At 51.5% G+C, this 18274-nt stretch overlaps 1 protein-coding gene across 3 annotated transcripts in view; it reads left to right on the top strand.

The window, feature by feature from the left end:
* Positions 1–59: 59 nt before the first annotated feature.
* The window catches only part of Tmprss6 (transmembrane serine protease 6), a 30802-nt gene continuing 12587 nt past the window's right edge, over positions 60–18274 (top strand). The window contains exons 1-9 of one of the 3 annotated variants that reach the window (XM_038344150.1): positions 60–254; positions 4938–5172; positions 8849–8982; positions 9706–9773; positions 10302–10480; positions 10728–10769; positions 15807–16011; positions 16625–16761; positions 18043–18155. In XM_038344150.1, coding sequence (XP_038200078.1) covers positions 4938–5172; positions 8849–8982; positions 9706–9773; positions 10302–10480; positions 10728–10769; positions 15807–16011; positions 16625–16761; positions 18043–18155 — 1113 coding nt within the window. In that variant the 5' untranslated portion in view covers positions 60–254. The other 2 variants (XM_038344153.1, XM_038344151.2) reach the window with 2 other exon arrangements.

Here is an 18274-nt window from a genome sequence, read left to right on the forward strand (position 1 = left end):
AGGCGGGCACTGCTTACCTCAGGCCTTCTGCCTGTTTACCTGTGTTCAGTTACATTGTTGCTCTGGACCTGACTGGAGGCCCATGGAGCTTGGGGCCACAGGCCACAGGGGACAAGGGCCAGACACCCAAGCCATGGCTCTAGGCCATTGATCCAGCCTAGGCTGGTCAGTTGGGGGTGGAAAGACCTTGGCCTGGATAAACAGAGGCTTCCAGGCCTGTTTGCAGGCCTTGCAACTGCCTTCCGCTCTTGAAGGTAAGCAGGGGCCTCTGAACAGGGAACCTGGATCTAAGAACAGCCTGGTGAAACATCTCCTCTCAGAGTCAGGCCTGGCTTCCTGGAGCTCTGAGGGGCCTGAGTTGCTCTGAGCTGGACTTGCAGGGCCTCATCGGTCACAGTGAGCTGGAGCAGAGACCACGGGGTGCACCAAGCTGCAACTGGAGGATTGTAGGTGGAGTGAACCTACCTGGGTGTAAGGTGTAGGGTGCCAGAGGGCTTCCGGGGACTAGGTGGCCTGAGATCCAGGTGTCCCGAGACAGGAGAGGCCTAGTTTATGGGACTAGTTGCTTTATTTCTCATTCCACTTACGGCTTCATACCCTGGGCTTTCCAGAGAGCAAGGAAGAGCCAGAGCTGTGTGATCTACACACAGGACCCTTGACTCAGGCTGGAGCGTGTGTGTGTGTAGGGTGTGTGTGTGTGTGTGTGTGTGTGTGTGGCCAGGGTGTACACCTAGGGGTCTGTATAATGAACAGGTAGATACGCGTTCCTCAGTGTATCTCAGTCTCTACGCATCGGTGGGGTAGGTGTGCGTGGACTTAAGTGTGTGGCAGGAGTTCCCAACAGTCCCCTCCCGAGGCCCACACTTGGGTCCCTAGCTTCAGCCATTCACAGCAGGGCTTCCTCCAGGTGCCAACATGTATGTCCCATGTTCGTGGGTCAGAGTCCCAGCTGGGCCCTTCTGCTCAGTCCTAGGGAGTTCATCTCCCGTTACTTCTGATTCCACTAAACAGACCATATAGCAAGCAGCCGAGGCTGGGAGAGGTGGAAAGGGGCCTGTGTGCCACCATCCAGCCTGTGGCTGGGGCAGATCTCTCACACTACGACTGAATCCGGGTCTGCCCTGTGCTACCTAGCATCCCTGCCCCAGTGAACCCAGCCTGCAGAAGGCGAACAAGGATGCTCCACTGTCAGGAGGGTGGGAGCAGGTGCAGAGCAGGAGCTGGGTCTTTCAGATGCTCTACCAGGGGCTCTGCGTCATAGATCAGACAGAGAGCACACCCTCCTGGTCCATTGCACTAATGGGGTCACCACCCCTCCACGGACACTCTGTGAAAGCTTCTAGCAGGAAGTTACTGTCTCCACTGAGTGTAGAGAGGTTACTTTAGAGTTTGTGGGTCAGGAGGGAGCTCAGAGAAGAGGAATACCGGGAAAGGAGACACTTGATTATCAGTAACAAGGATTCTCAGGGCTTACAATCCAACTAACGCCATGCCCCAGGCTGGTGACTGGCACTTGGTCCAAAAAGTTTACTATTGTCCTCATTATTCAAGTTTATAATCAAGAGAAGGCCCGTGCCAAGAAGGAAGAGGGAGAGGGGTGACGAGGTGGGAGATGGGTCAGCCACTGAGGAGTGTGGCGCCTTTAAGGTAGGTGGGAAGGACCTGGGGTCTTACATTCATTCATTGGACAGCAAGTGAAGGCCCACTCCATACCAGGCTCTGCAAGGGAGCAGGACACACAGTGGTGATGGAGAAAGCCTTGTGTTTGTGCAGTCACCGGGCAGACAGAAGACTCTGAGGCATATCGTGGGGATAGGGCTCCAGAAATACCATAAAGAAAATGTCCGCAGGGAAAGGGGCAGGAAAGGCTCAGAGGAGATGTATGGTCCATGAGGCAAACAGAAGGAAAAATGTTCCTGGCAGGGGAAGCGGCAAACACAAAGGCCCTGGGGTGGGAGTCAGCAGTCCAGCAAACCGTGTGTCTTCAGTCAAAGGAGGAGGAGCAGAGGAAGACACACGGGGTCCTTTTGGGACTGTGCTCTAGGTAGCTGGAGCTATGTGTGGCTTGCAAGCTGGGAACATGGTGATGGAGTCATCTTGGCAGTTGTGTGGGAATTCACCGATGGAAGCGGTCATGACTGGTCATTATAGTGACAGTGGGTCTGGCAGAAACGGATGAAATGGCCTAGATGTGGTAGAGAGGAGAGAGGAGCTAGGATGAGCCAAGGGGATGCCAGAAAAGGATGGGGAGGACTGGATAGAGGCCACACCCTACATCCCAGCCCTTGGGGAATGAGGTGAAGGCTAGCCTGGGCTACACAGCAAGGCTGTGGCTTTTAGTGTAGTGAGAAGGTAGAGTCACATATTTTTATGATAGGTTGGACCTCAGAACAATGAGAACCATTGTCTAATAGAAAAAGCATTGGTGTGGCCCTCCTCATAGTGGATATAGAAGATGGAGCCAGGGGCTCTGTAGTCACTGTAAACCCCCAGCCCATGCCCAGCAGAGATTTTGGCTCTCTGAGAGCTCTAACAAAATGGGGTGACCTAATTGAGGGGTTTGAGGCAACTCGGCATCCTTTTTGGATCTAAGACCCCCCCTCCAGGCCCTGCTTCCCATAAGCTGCTCCACCGCGACACCCCAGCACCCATTACTCATTTGAAGGAAACACCCCGAGCTGGGCTCCAGAGGTGAACAAGGGCAAACGCTGCCTGTTTGTTTGCTGGTTGCTGGCTGGCTTGTTTAGAACAAGCAAGCCTAGAGTCTGGAACAGGTGATCCTCCTGCCTCAGACTCAGATTCCTGAGGCCTAGGATTATGGATGCACCCTATCAAGCACACCTCAAGGCTCTGCTTTTCTGTTTGTTTTGCTTTTGTGTGTATGAATGTGTGTGTTTCTTTGGGTGTGGACACAGTGCATGCATGCTGCAACATACGTGTGCTAGTTAAAGGAAAAGTCCTCACCTCCTACCGTGTTTGAGACAGGATCTTGTTTGTGTTACCCGGCTCACAAGCTTCTGAGGGTTCACCTATCCTACATCCCATCTTGCTGTAGCAGCTCTGTGACGACCGATGTCCACTATTGCATCCAGTTTTTATCAGGGTTCACCTGCCTCCACGCTGCATCTTGCTGTAGGAGCACTGCAATTACAGATGCCTGCTATTGCATTCCGTTTTTATGTAGGTTCTGGGGATCCGAACTTGGGTCCTCACACTCGCCCAGTAAGCATTCTATTCAGTGAGCCATCTTTCCAGCCCCAGCTCTTATTTTAAAAGGGGAGATGGAGAGAAACAAGGCCCAAAGCCAGGTATGCTGGTTTTAACCAAGGTGGCCCAGGGTGCAAGGAGATGAGTGACTTAACTCACCAAGGACCCTGAACCCTTGGACCCATGGCAAGACAGTACATAAGAGGGGTTCCCACTCCTAGTGGCTTCACTAGGATAAGGTCCATTGGCAAGGTCTTGAATGAAGGGTGATGCCTATGACAAGAGAGAATGAGCATGTCAGGCGGTGGTGGTGCATGTCTGTAATCCCAGCGCTCAGGAGCAAAAACACACAGATCTCTGTGAGTTCAAGGCCAGCCTGGTCTACAGAGCAAGGTCTAGGACAGACTCCAAAATTATACAGAGAAACCCTGTCTCAAAAATAACCCAAAAGAAACAAAGAAAAGGAGAGAGAGAGAGGGGGGGGGGGAGCCGGCTTGGATGCTCTGGCACAGTTTCTAGGAGCCATGGGGGATTTACAGCAGGTGGATGAGGGCAGAGGGCAGGAAAACTTTCTGGTGACAAAGTGAAGGATGTGACAGAGGAGGGGACAGGAATCAGGCAGCCTAGCTAGGAGACTGTTCTAAGAGTCCAGGTGAATCCTCCTACCAACTCATGTTCTGGGGGTGCACTTTGGGGTCACAGTGACATCTATAGGCATCACAAGGAGAGTAAACAATGTCCCCAATAAACTGGAATCCTTGGTGTGGTGTGTGTGTGTATGTGTGTGTGTGTCTGTGTGTGTCTGTGTGTGTGTGTGTCGGGGCAAGGGGGGTACTGTCCTTCTGTGTCCAAAGTTTGCTAAGGTAGAACAACAGAAGGAACTAGGAAGCGTGACTTCCCGTTGTCATTTGACTATGACTTGATAATTGCAGGAGATAGCCAGACTAGGGGGGAAAGTCAGAGACACTCAGCTGCTGCTGTGTGATCTTAGCCAGGCGGCTTAGCCTCTCTGAGCCTCAATTTGTTTTCATTTGTGTTAATCCCAGTCATTCAAATACACCAGGAAAATGAGCCTAGGCTAATCCTAGCCTGACTTATTTCCAAGACACTCGGGGTCTCATTTTCCTCACCTGTCTAATGGGTTCAAAGTCCCAAGAGGCTTACTTGGGGAGGGCTGGCTGGAGAAGAACACATGGGGACAGTTGTCCATATCCTGGGCAACCTGCGGATTAAATAAGGTGATATGTAAAATGTCTCCCGAAGGAATGAGACGATCATGAACTTTTGCGGTCTTCCTCAGTCCCAGGAGATTTTTGAGATGAGGAGAGCAAAGGCCCCCAACCTTGCAGGACAACAGGTCTGAGTGGAGGACAGGGATGGTTCAGAGTGTCTGGGGACTGGGGTGCATACATTCGAATGGGGTGTTAGACACCCCAAGGAAGGAAAAGCATTCTCCCACATGGAAGGGAAGCCACTGGGAAAGTGGCAGAAGTCTGTATTCATGGCTCCCATCCGTTTGTGGGCCCTTTCTTAGGACCCACAGGGAGTCAAACCATCTAGCCTTGTTGCCTGCCTTCTGGCATGCCCCCTGAGGCCACCTCTGCTTCCTGTAAGCTGCTCAGCAGTCACCCTCAGTCCTTACTTGCAAAGTCCCTGCCCTTCCATGCAAAGGGCAGGGATGCTGCCTTGCTTCTGGGCACCGCTGAGTCTCAGCAAAGGCTCCCTTGCAGATGCCAAGATGTTTCCAGCTTCCTTGTTCTGCCGGGATGCCCACCGCTGAGGTACCCCAAGCAGCTGGTGGGCAGGGCAATGGAGGTGATGGCGAGGGAGCTGCTGATCCAGAGGAGATGTTCAAGACCCCCAAAAACACCAAGAGAAAAGCCCGAGACTACGCCCGCTTCACGCCACTATTGCTGATCTTGGCTGCTTTGGCCTCAGCAGGAGTCATGCTTTGGTATTTCCTAGGTAATGGAAAGCGAGGGCCCAGTTGGGGTGACACCTTGGGAGGGTTCAGGGTGGATGTAGGGAAGACTGTCAGAGCTGTGTGTGTGTGTACAGTAGGATGGGCCAGGATTCCAGGTACTGTGGTGCTGTTCTCCTTGAGTTCCTCAAGGTGGGCATTCTGCTGGACCTTTGTTAAGTCCCATGCCTTAGTCTGCTCCCTGATTCCTTTAGTGGGGAGGGCGAACTCTTTAGCACCCAGTTCTTGGGTCGGGACAAGCCAGGATATGTACACACCCCATTCTTTGCCTACAGCCCTCCAGGATTATCCTTTGGGCTCAAAGCCACGTGCTCTGCTACAGGAGGCCCAGAGGTACCCACGGGACCTGGTACCAATTAATGCCTCTGCTCATTTGAGCCCCAGGTGTTCCTCTGGGGAGAGGACTTCAGCTTCGTCACCTCTGTGTCTCCAGGGCTAAGTATGGAGAACCAAGGGGACCACTAAACAGCACCCAGACTTGGGAACCTCTTCCTTGTATCTGACTTTGCTTCTTTGGACCTGATATCATAGCCCTCAAACAGTCCATGGAGCCACAGGAGCATCCGGCCATGCTCTGGGTCCAGAGAAACCCTTCTGTCCACGCATTCATGGCTTGATGTTCCTGAGTGTTGGATGCGGGTGGGAGATAGCTCACCTCCAGCTCTTGGTCATGGAAGGAAGTGGAATGATAAGATTAGTCTGAGCCTGTGAAAATGTTCCCCATATGATGTAGAAGACTTGTCTGTCCGTTTATCTGTCCAAGCATCATCCACCCTTTCACCCACCTACCCATCCATCCAACATCTACCATCCACCCACCCAACCAACCAAAATCCATTCATTAATTTATCCATCCATCAATCTATCCCTCTGCCATCCATTTCATCCAGCAATCCATCATAATCCATCAATCCATTGACCATCCACTCATCCATTTATCCATTCAATCATCCATCCATCTACCTCTCCATTGTCCATCCAACCATCCAGCCATCTGTCACCCGTTCATCAACCATCCATCTACCCACCATCCACTCATTCACTTGTCCATCAATCCAGCATCTATCCATCCATCGATCCATCAGCAACTCAACCATCTAACCATTCAACCATTCATCTGCCACCTGTCAAGCATTCATCTATAAATCCATTCATCCATCCATAATCCAAACATCCATCCCTCTGTCTAGACATCTGCCATCTACCCATCAATCCATCTCTCTATTATACATCCACCCATCCATCCAGTGCCAGGCACACGACTTTGTGCTAGGCTCTGGTGATGGCTTCTGTTCTCATGATTCCACTATGGTGTCTAATATAATTATAACATACCTGTTATGGCCTAGGATGCTAAGGGAGTTCAGAAACCCCAGAAAGGACAGTTCAGCTTATTTACATGATTAGAGGCTTTTCATTAAACATTTAGATGAAATTCTTTTGCGCATATCTACCAGTAAAATTTCAGATCCATCAACAGCCTGGGAGGCTAGACTCACTTGGATGGGAGGCTAGACTCACTTGGGACAACTCTAGGGAGACAGATCCACTCTCTAGAGTCCAGCTCAGCTAAGAGAAAGATGCCATGTTGAAGATCCCTACCTTAGGGTTTCTATTGCTGTGACAAAACACCATGGCCAAAAGCAACTTGGGGGAGGAGAGGGTTAATTTCATCTAATGTTTCCAGGTAGCTCTCCATCACTGGGAATGTAAGGGTAGGAACCTGGAAGCCAGAACTAAAACAGAGGCTATGGAGGAACATTGTTTATTGGCTTGCTTCCCATGACTTAATCAGCCCACTTTCTTATAGCACCCAGGGCCACTGGTGCAGGGTGTTACCTCCCATAGTAAGCTGGGTCCTCCCACATCAATCACTAATTAAGAAAATGTTCCACAGGCTTGCCCAAGAGTTATTTTAGAACATTCCTTCTTCTTTCTTTCCTTCCTTCCTTTCTTCCTTCCTACATTTTTTCTCTCTCTGTCTCTCTATCTCTTTTCCTGAGACAGAGTTCCTCTGTGTAGCTCTGGCTGTCCTGGAACTCTCTCTATAAACTAGACTGGCTTCAAACTCACAGACATCCGCCTGCCTCTGCCTCCCATGTGCTGGGATTAAAGGCGTGCGCCACCACCGCCAGGCCGAGAACATTTTCTCAATTGACGTTCCCTCTTGCCAAATGACTCTAGCTTGTGTCAAGTTGTCCTAAAACTATCATCACAGTCCCCATGTCAAACAGGGACTGTCTTACGATGACTCATTGGTTCTTCTCAGAGCTGAGTAATATAGGCATAGAGCCCTTCACCACCAGCAGGAAGCCAGCACCCCAAATACTGAGGCCAGAGGGCGGTCTCATTAAGTTACTGGGTAACTTGTTTTCAGGGGTGAAGAGCTAGATACTCACCTGACAATCATCTTTCTAACCCTTCCTCCTGTGCCCCAATGGGGTTCTACCTGGGGCTGAAGACCCAGGGCGCCAGGCAAGAACTCTAGAACCTACCAGAAAATGCCACCCCCTTAAAGGGTTCAAAGTAGAAGAAACCCCTGAGGGAGCTGTTAGGATAACTCCTCCTACCAGGCCAGCACTGAGTGGGGAGAAAAGTGGAAGGCATACCACACCCATCTTGGAGGGATGATGGGCCAGCGCGAAGTGGGGCAGATGACTGGGCAAAGAGCAGTATGACTGTGTCTGGGAGGAGTGCCCAGCTTCCTGAAGCTCTGTGGGGTCTAATAGCTGAACCCCTTCCTCTCTCAGTCGTCCTACAGCTCCAAATTGACCTCATTCTCTCTTGCTCCCCGAGAAAAAAGCCTCTCAGAAAAGAGGTCTCAAGACACCAGACACCAGCCCTCCTGCAATCCCCATCTAAAACGGGACTCCAGTCCTATCCATCTTACTCACTCACTGGGACCCTTTCATCCTCCGCATCTCCCTGGAGCTTCGTCTCTCACTGCAGCACTCCTAGCGCGAATGTCTGCTCTCATAGACCCGGTGGAGCCAGCTTCCGCTCCACCCCAGCCCCAGCTCGTTTAGCCTCTATCATGGCCATCATTGAATCTTGGATCCAGGTGGCCTTCGTTGTATTGGGCCAGGAGCACGCAGTCTTCCTTGCCATGCCCATGCCCGTGCCTTCAGCCTCAGCTCTCACTTGCCCAGCATCCTCTCCCCAGGAAGATTCTCCTTTTGGTCCCCACCTAGTTTCCTTTGGCATCCTTAGTGGCCAAATGTCCTTTATCCCTGGCGACTTCCACATTTGCTTGTCCCGGCTAAGGTCTGTCCTCAGGCTGCCTGCTATCACTGTTGCTATTGCTCCACGTGGGTGTTCAAGGATCCCCTCAAACCCCGACTGTGCAGAACACAGCTCTCCCCAGTGCCTACACTTCCCACTTCCCTGTGTCCATGTGCTTGCAGGCATCCATTTTGTCCATGCAGCCACCCCCTCTACTTATCCCTCTTCCCATTTCCAGACTGCCCAACACAGCGGATGCTTAGGATGCACTTTGGGGATCCCTGGATAACTTGGTGGATGGGGGTACAGAGCAGAGTGCTAACAGTGCTGCCTTAGAGGCACAGGACTCCGGGGACATGCTGAGGGGTGGAGTGACAGGTGAGAGAGGCAAGAGACTTTTGGACATGCTTCCTTGGTAACCCATTCCTTTCTGACCAGGGTACAAGACAGAAGTGACCATTAGCCAGGTGTACTCTGGCAGCCTTCGGGTGCTCAACCGCCATTTCTCACAGGACCTGGCCCGACGAGAGTCCGGTGCTTTCCGCAGCGAAACTGCCAAAGCCCAGAAGATGGTAAGGAGGGGCGGAAAGGCAGGAGGGGGGAATGTGGGAGGGTGAGTCTGGTGAGTTTGTCCATCATTTTGCAGAGAGTGCTTACTGGGGTAGACCCTGTCCTGGGTATCACGGGAAGGGGCTGTGCTGGAGGTGGCATATATTGTATGTAGGTGTAGCTCATATTGCCAGGGCTCTGCCCCTCTCATACAGTGCAATGGCCATTGGACACTGGACAGTGGGCTACTAGCCCCTTCCACTCTCAGCCGGGCACATGACTATATTTCAGGGGGCAAGTAGAAATGCTGGATGCACCCCTCAGCCGTGAGAGAGAGGGGACAGCTGCAGGGCTCTTCATACTGGGTCCCAGGTGTACAGGGCTATTGGTAGAGCTTCCATTGCCCTCGGCTCTACCTCGCTCATTAGCAACAGGCTAGCGGAACTCCCAGAGTGGGATGGCTATACCAGAGGTCACTGGGAGAAGGAAAGAGGACCCAAAAGCGGACTGGGGCTTTGCAGGGCGTGGATGAGACTGTAGCAAGGGGAGGTTGCAGGGTAGGGTGAGGTGTGGTGGGGAATAAGATCAGGGCTGTGCCTGGCTTAACCTTGTGCTTGTGTTGGTGGCAAGCCCTCAGCCAAGGCTTCCATGTCAGGCTGGAAAGAGCACATGGCCAGGAAGGGGCTTAGAAAACCAGTCTCCATGCCACCATGGAGGGTAACCGGGGCCTGTCTCCCTTCTCACAGCTCAAAGAGCTGATTGCCAGCACCCGCCTGGGTGCTTACTACAACTCCAGTTCCATCTACTCCTTTGGGTGAGTTGTCCCAGCCTAAATGGGCCCCCGTGAGAGCCTCAGCTCTAAGGGCAGGGAGGGCTGGATCCTATAGGCTTCTGACACAATACCCTAATCATACTTTTCCTCAAAACTCCAAAATAAAGAAAACAAGAACATGGGGAAACTGAGGCACAGAGAGAGACCTTAGCCTCCTGCATGTGTTTCCCCTTTATTGAACTTGTTCTTATATACAGAGAGAGGTGTGTTGTGACATGGTTCACCCCACACCAGGACTGGGGATGTCTCATGGAGGTGGGTCCAAGTTGGAAGTATGCTTGAGAACACAAGGACCGGGACCTAGTTTAGGACTTGGCTTGCCTGGTCATATCTGGTTCTACCACTTACCAAACGGTCTATGACCCTCCTGAGGCTCGATCTCGCCTCCTATGGGAGAGAATGAGAAGAAAGCCCAGTAGGTGTCCAGTGGGTTTGAGTCTCAGTTGTTCCCTTGAGTGAGGAGCTGCACAGGGACGGGGCTGCAGGTCCCTTTCACTTCTGTCTGCATAGGGAGGGATCCCTCACCTGCTTCTTCTGGTTTATCCTTGACATCCCTGAGTACCAGCGACTGACACTGAGCCCTGAGGTGGTGCGTGAGCTCCTGGTGGGTGAGCTGCTGTCCAACAGCTCTACCCTGGCTTCCTATAGGACCGAATATGAGGTGGACCCCGAAAGCCTGGTGATTCTGGGTCAGTACTGGGAGGGGAATCCTGGTGTGATTAGACCAGCAGGGCTCGGGGAGGCTATCCCCTCCTGGGGGGGGATACTTAGGTGACCCCCTGTGACCCTGGAGCCAGGACAGAGGGAGGGGGCAGGTGGCATGGGGGGCTGGCCTTGGATGAGCCTGGCTTGGCTCCTCTTCCCTGTTTTTATTTTCAATGTTTTGTTTATTTGGCTTCGCCCTTGTTTATTTGTGTGTTCGTTTCCTTTTGACAGAAGCCAGTGTGAACGACATAGCCGTACTGAATTCCATGCTGGGTACGCTGCTGTGTCCTTGCTTTGGCCTCTTTCCTTTTGAATCCGAGGGTTTCTTGTCTGATCAATTGTTGGGGTCCCGAGGCTTCCACTGTGGGGGCAGGGAGCCCTGACCTAGGGACACTGGGGGATGTCACAGGGGGCCTGGGCGAGGGCTCTGAGCAAGGCTGAGGGGTGGAGGACCAGGTAGAGGTGTGCCTGTGTGCCTGTGTCTTGGATGTGAGAGTGAAGGAAGCTGTAGGTCAGGCATGTGGAAACCTACGCCTGCTCCCTGTCACTCAACTCAGCCTGCCCGCCCACCCCTTTTCCTACTGAAGATACAGTCTTGCCAATCCATGCTCGGTCCCTCAGTCACTCAGCATTTAAACTGATCTGTCAGAGAGGATAGTTCTGGCTTATTCAAGAACTCTATCTTTATCCTTCTCTCCTCAGCGGGGCTAACCTGCGCTCCTCTCTCTGCCCAATATTACTTTGCTTTTCTCCCAGAGGCCCCACTGGCTTCTTGCTGAGCCCTGAGAAGCCAGGTGCCAGCCAGAACACCCTGTTGCGCAATGCTGGGGGTACTGTGCACAGTGTAGTCTATGGACTGATATAGTCTATGGACTGAGCTAGGCTAGTGTACCCTATGACTCTGAACACAAGCCCCTAGTGCTCAGATTCCTCCTAGACTAGCTAGAGCAGTGGTTCTCAACCTGTGGGTCACGACCCCTCTGGGTTACATGAGATTGCATATCAGGTGTTTACATTACCACTCATAACAGTAGCAAAACTTATAATTATGAAGTATCAGCAAAGATAATGTCATGGTTGGGAGTCACCACAACATAAGAAACCTGTATTAAAAAGTCGCAGCATTACAAAGGTTGAGAACCCATTTCCACCCGGAGCTGAAGTAGGAGTGAGCGCCTCAGCCCCTCTCAGTGAGGAAGACAGCTAAAAATTCCAGTTAGTCCTGTTCTGACTCCTTTCCTCCTGCCCTGCTGGCCAGACACTTCATTGGTAGATGGAAGCACTATCTATCTATCTATCTATCTATCTATCTATCTATCTATCTATCTATCTATCTATCTGTCTATCTATCTACCTGTCTATCTAATCTATCATCTATCTATCTATCTATCTATCTATCTATCTATCTATCTATCTATCTATCTATCTATCTATCTATCTATCTGTCTATCTATCTACCTGTCTATCTAATCTATTATCTATCTATCTATCTATCTAATCTATTATCTGTCTATCTATCATCTATCTATCTATCCATCCATCTATCATCTGCCTATCTACCTACCTATCACATCTATCTATCTATCTATCTATCTATCTATCTATCTATCTATCTATCTATCTTCTATCCATAATCTGCCTATCTATCTACCTATCATGTCTATCTATCTATCTATCTATCTATCTATCTATCTATCTATCTATCATCGTTCTATGTGCCTATCATCTAGCTATCCATCATATCTATCATCCCCCTATTTGTCACCTACCTTTATCTGTGTATTTATCCTCTCTCTGTGTATCTGTCACCTATGTATATCTATCTTCTGTCTATGCACATCTATTCACCCATATGTCATCTGTGGCAAGTCAATCTGCAGTGACACTGCACAGTTAGATACAAACTGGCTGCTGTCTTACCGGGCAGTGATGCTCTGACCTTGGAGTGACTTTTCCAGAGAGCCAAGATCACTTGTGGCTTAGCAGCTTCTTCATTAGCACGCAGCCCTCAAGAGCTTGTCCCCAGAAGTCACAATGAATCTGGGCCAACCTTCATTCCTGCTTGCAAGAGGGGGCTTGGGGATAGGTGAGCGAGCTTCAGTTGCAGTCCGTTCTGCTATGTGCCAGGAGGGTCTATGAGCTAAGAGTGATTTCACACTTGTAAATGGTGGGAAAAGGTCTTGTGGAAACATGTTTTCTTTCTTGTTCTAGAAGCTCCCCCATAGCAGCCCTAATTTCACCTCTTAACTTGCAAAGCCTTTGACATTTCTATCATCTTTTTCCTGTCTGACCTAGCGCAATGCCCCTCAGGACTCCTTGGTCCCTCTGGAGTTGCTGAGAACTTTGAGGAGCTCATTCCTACAAGTTGTAGGCATATTTACCAATTGAAACTGAAACACTGAGAAGTCATCTATTGATCCATTGAATATTAAAACTTAATTTTTTTGATTTATTATACATTTTATTTTAGACAGGGTCTCTCTGCAGAGTTCCGGATGTCCTGAAACTTGCTATGTAGACCAGGCTGCCCTTGAACTTACAGAGCTATCCTGCTTTTGCTTTCTGAGTGCTAGGGTTAAAGGTGTTTGCCATTTCACAGGCTTAAATTTTATTTTTAAGAAAAGGATTCCCTATGTAGCAGACAGACCCCAAACTCTCAATCCTCCTGCCTTAGACTTCTGGGTGCTGGGATTTCAGGTGTGGGCCACCACACTGGACTTTATTTTTTAAATAACAACAAGCCCGTTCATATCAACAAAATGCTTTTATAAGAAGTGGAAGTTTTCCCTAAAACCAATTTGCTTTGAAGAACGGTCTTGTGACATCTGTCCATTGGTGTCAGTAATGGCTACTCTGTGGGTGTTTGTATTTGATCTGCTGTGTCATCACGGGTCACAGGGCTAAGGTGCTCTCCTGCTATGCTCTCCAGGAGACAAAAGAAACAGGGGTCTTAGTGTTAATATGAAAAAAAGTCTGACCTTGGCCACTCAGGACCCAGGGGTGCCACATTGAGAGCTCTGTGTGTGGTTGGGAAAGCTCTTGGCACAACCCTCTTTCTGCTTTATTTCCACCTGTGTGGCTTTATCTCTCACCCCAGGGGATGGCTTTTGTAGCATCATCACACAGCTGAGTGGGGTGGCACATGTGTTGATCCCAGAACTCAGGAGAATAAGGCGGGGTCATGGGACTTTGAGGTTAGCCTGAGCTACAACAGTGAGACCCTGTCAAAACGAAAATAACACCCCAAATAAGCCACTACCCTCCTCTTATCTGCTTTATGGGGCTCCTTTGATAGGTCATGGTCAGCAAGGTGTCAATGTCAGCTTGATCACCCTGGGTGGCCCAGGATAGACAGTTCTGGGTGTCGGCAGCAACTGCTAGCCATAGCCAGCATCCGGAGCCAGTCCCGTGGCATCCTCCATGTCAATATGCAGGCCTGGGTACCCAGCAGATCCCCTGCCCTCCAGGGCACAGAGGGCAAAGGGTGGATGAGAACTCAAACCCTTTCTTTCTTCAGTGCTGGGATTGAACCCAGTGATCATGCATGCTAGTCACATGGTCAGAAAACACGCCCAACCTGCTGGAAGCTTTCTAGTAGACTGAATCCTCCATGCCAGGCCCCTGTTTGCACTGTGGCTACCTGGGTGACTGATGCCCTCCAACATACACCCTTGGGGAGGAGCTCTCATCCCCACAGGGAGACAGACACAGACACTGTATCACAAGCTAGGCGCCAGCGCCAGACCCAGCAGGCTATAAGCGAAAGAATAGCTTTGTGCAGGGGATGGAGGTGGATGAGCAGCAAGGCAGAGGACGGAGCCAGATAACGGAATCCAGGGAAGAAGGAGGGAGCAGCTCTTGACCCAGCATCCAAAGTCTTCCTAGAGGCCCAGTGTCAAGCATGAGCCCTGGGGAGCTGGGATTTGGGTCTAGAAGGGACGAACACTTTGGCCAGAGGAGACGTGGCTTCTCAAGCCATGAGCGAACACCTACAAGAAGCCAGATAGTGGAGAGGTCTCTCCCTACTCCAAGCAAACACCTGGGCAGCCCCTGTGCCCAGGAGGTCTGTGCCCCACTGGTGTCTGGGTGGCCAAGGCAGGAGAAGGGGCTGAGTGACAGGTTGTAGCCTCAGACACTTCCTGGCCTTTGACAGGCCATGGATTATGACTGTTTCTGTATGCCAGAACTCAAGAGTCACACAGCTGAGGCATGTTAATGCCAGGGTGATTTTTAGGGACACCCGACTGCCTCCCGCCACCTCAGGTTCAGTTCCAGATGCCCCAAACCTGCTGTTGGCAGAGCGCCTGGCCTCCTTACTTCATGAAGCTTAGGGCCAGGCTTCCTGGGTGCTCCGGAGACACAGTGTTGCTGGCTCTGGCATGGCATCCGAGCTCGTGGATGAAATGAGATTTAAGTAAATTACATTTCCTAAGCGCATTTAATTCATTATACTTAATAAGGAAACGGAACGTATTAAATTAGGTTGAATTTAACGGGGGAGGATATCCTGGGGTGTGGGGTCTGTGGGTTGAGATGCAAGGGGAGGTGCGAAGTGATGGTGGCTGTGAGGTTGGCTGGGGCTGAGCCCCCAGTGGGGACAGCTGCGGGGTGACAAGCCACAGAGCTTTCTCCTCTCCCTTTCTCTCCTCACGGCCACAAGATCAGTCACTGTTTTTAGTCACCGCTTAAGGCACTTCTGGCTCTGTGCGGAGTACCCCGGTATGTGCTGTCCTCAGCCTGTGGCAGCCCTGTGGGTGTGGCCACCATCCTCAGCCTGTGGCAGCCCTGTGGGTATGGCCACCGTCCTCAGCGTATGGCCTGCTCATTGTCACTCCAGGGGGAATCCATGCCAGACTGTAGAGCCTAACCCTGCTTAACTTTCTATGGCTCCCTAAGGCCACAGGAAAGAGTAGTGCCTGTCCTGATGTGATCTGGGCTGGCCTCTGTGTCTTCCTTGTTCTCTTGCAACACCTGCTCCGTGATAAGATTCTGCAAAGCTCCCTTTAGGCCTTTCTGCTTGTGTTATGACCCTCCTTGCCATCCCTGCACCTTGGGCTGGGTCCAAGGCCTGCATCTTCTGTGCTTTTTGTATCTAGCATTCATTCCGCCACACAGGACTCAGGGAGTTCTTTGAATAAGTGAGTGAATGTATGAGTCGGGACTGGACAGGGAAGCTACAGGGGAAAGGAAGGTGAGCGCCCAATCCTGACCCACTCCCTCCCCTCCCTGTCCTCTACCATGGCTGGAGAAGTCTTGGGGCCATTCCCAGTCTCTCTTCCTGGCTAAGGGCTCTATCCCTCTCCACCTCAGGCTGTTACCGCTACAGCTACGTGAAGCCAGGCCAGGTGTTCCGGTTGAGGGGGCCTGACCAGCAGGCCTCTAGCTGCCTGTGGCACCTGCAGGGGCCTGAGGACCTCATGCTCAAAGTGCGGCTCGAGTGGACCCAGGTGGATTGCAGAGACCGGGTGGCGATGTATGATGCGGCCGGCCCTCTGGAGAAGAGACTCATCACTTCGTGAGTCCACGAAAGGCTGAGGGAGACCCGGGGTCAAAGGTCATACTCTATGCTGGGATCAGGTGCTGCAGCCTCAGGCCCATATGGCTGCTGTGGGGGGCAGTGGAAGAGGAGGCTAGAAGGGTGTGCGCCAAGCAGCGGTCCCTTCTCAGAGTTTGTTTCCCTATCCAGGTGTAACTAAGTAGTTGTGGTAGGTGATCCGGAAGGTCCACTCTGGGAAGACACGTGGCTTATTGGAATGTTCTAGAATCTGGCAGCAGCCTGGTATTCCAACCACCACTCTGCTGCACCCTAGCTGTGTGCCTTAAGACAGGGATTTTGCCCTTTTGAACTTCAGTTTTTCCGATCTGTAAAATGGGTGTATACCATTGCTCACCATTTGGCGTGATTGTGAGACCCCCACATCTCACCATCTGTGCCAGGTAGAGAATATCCAAGAAATGTGAGCATTGTGACCCTCTCCTCCAGGGTGGGCAGAAGTTCTTCAGGAAGTGGGCAGGCAGTGTTGAGTTGTGCCATTGTTTGCGAGGACTTACTTTGTGCCGGGGGACAAGGTGGTGTCATCCCTGTGTCTCTTGGTCATGCTGTCTTGTGCTCTTCCCCATTCTATCAGGGTCTATGGGTGCAGCCGCCAAGAACCGGTGATGGAGGTGCTGGCGTCAGGCTCCATCATGGCAGTGGTGTGGAAGAAAGGCCTGCACAGCTACTATGACCCCTTCATGCTCTCGGTGAAGTCTGTGGCCTTCCAGGGTGAGGGTTCCCAGGGACGGAGGGGGGCATGGACACGGGCCCTGGTCTCCGGTACCATACTTTATACCTTTCCTGTTGGCAATAGGATGGGTGTGGAAGTCTTCACTCTCTTCTCCTCTCCTACCTTGTTCCCCCTCCCCCTTTCTCCCTTACATTCCTCCCAAGGCCAACTTCATTTTTAGCAAGTTTGAGACTGGGCCCTGGCAGCCTCCAGCAAAGGTGTCCTGGCAGGGCACCCCCACGAGTTCTCCTTGGCTCTTCTGCAGCCTCATCTGCCCTCTTTCTGCCTCTCTTTCCCCCTCCCACACCATCCTATCCCCTGGTTGTCCTCTGGGATAGCAGAGCTAAACTTGAGGGCTCTACCTAAGCTAGGGCTGGGGCCTCTTTAGGGCCCCTTGCTGTTTATAGCTGTGTTTATTTCCCTGCCGTGTCTGTCTGTTTCTTCTCACGCTCCTGGACCCTGCAGGGTCTAACAACTGAGTATTCTCTTTGGGTTCCCAGACACTACAGTCTTTAGTCCAGGGAGAAGTGACCAGAGAACCTGAGGTTCCACCCCCTGAGTCCTGAGCCTCTATTTGTTTGACTCAACCAGCCCTTCCTCCTCTTGTCTAAATTTCATCTGTGTGTATGTATGTGTGTGTGTGTGTGTGTGTGTGTGTGTGTGGTCTGTGTGGTATGTGTGTGTCTGTGTGATATGTGTGTGTGGTCTGTGTGGTATGTGTGTGTCTGTTTGGTATGTGTGTGTCTGTGTGATATGTGTGTGTGGTCTGTGTGTATATATGTGTGGTGTGTTGTGTGTGTCTATGTGTGTGGTGCTGGGATGGACCCTAGAGCCTTGACACATTTTAAGCAAATGCTCTAGCATGGAGTTATGCCCTCAGCCCCTCCAAACCTCTTTGCAGAGGAGCAGCCTTCCTTCCACAGCCGCACCTTGAGGCCTGCTGTGAGCATATTTCATATGCCGTGAAGCTGTTAAGTGCAGTGCCCGCCACAGCTGCACCGTGAGGCCTGCTGTGAGCACATTTCCCATGCTGTTAAACTGTTAAGTGCAGTGCTCAGGTCACTTGGCAAGATCGACCCGGCCAGCAGATAGAATGCGCTATGCCTGTTGCACCTGCTCACCAGTGGGCGAGCACTCTTCTCCCCATTTTGTAGATGAGGAAACTGAGGCACACTTACATAGTCATGCTTGGCTCCAGGCTTTGCTGTTAGAGGCAGTGGGGTACAATGAGGTCCCTAGAGGGCCATGGGACCCAGCCTGATACTTGTTCTTGGACCCAGACTGCAAGGTGAACCTGACACTGGAGGGCCGGCTGGATCTACAGGGCTTCCTCCACACACCCTATTACCCCAGCTACTACTCACCCAGAACCCACTGCTCCTGGCATCTCACGGTGAGTTCCACCCCACCTGGAGCCTGCCCTCTGCCCAGAGCAATCCACTGGGCTTTGGCACCTGGGATGGGAGGTGGTGACATTCTGTCCTGCCCAAGAGCTCACGGGCTAAGCACAAA

This window comes from Arvicola amphibius, chromosome 9 (assembly GCF_903992535.2).
Source record: "Arvicola amphibius chromosome 9, mArvAmp1.2, whole genome shotgun sequence".
Classification (NCBI taxonomy): Eukaryota; Metazoa; Chordata; class Mammalia; order Rodentia; family Cricetidae; genus Arvicola; species Arvicola amphibius.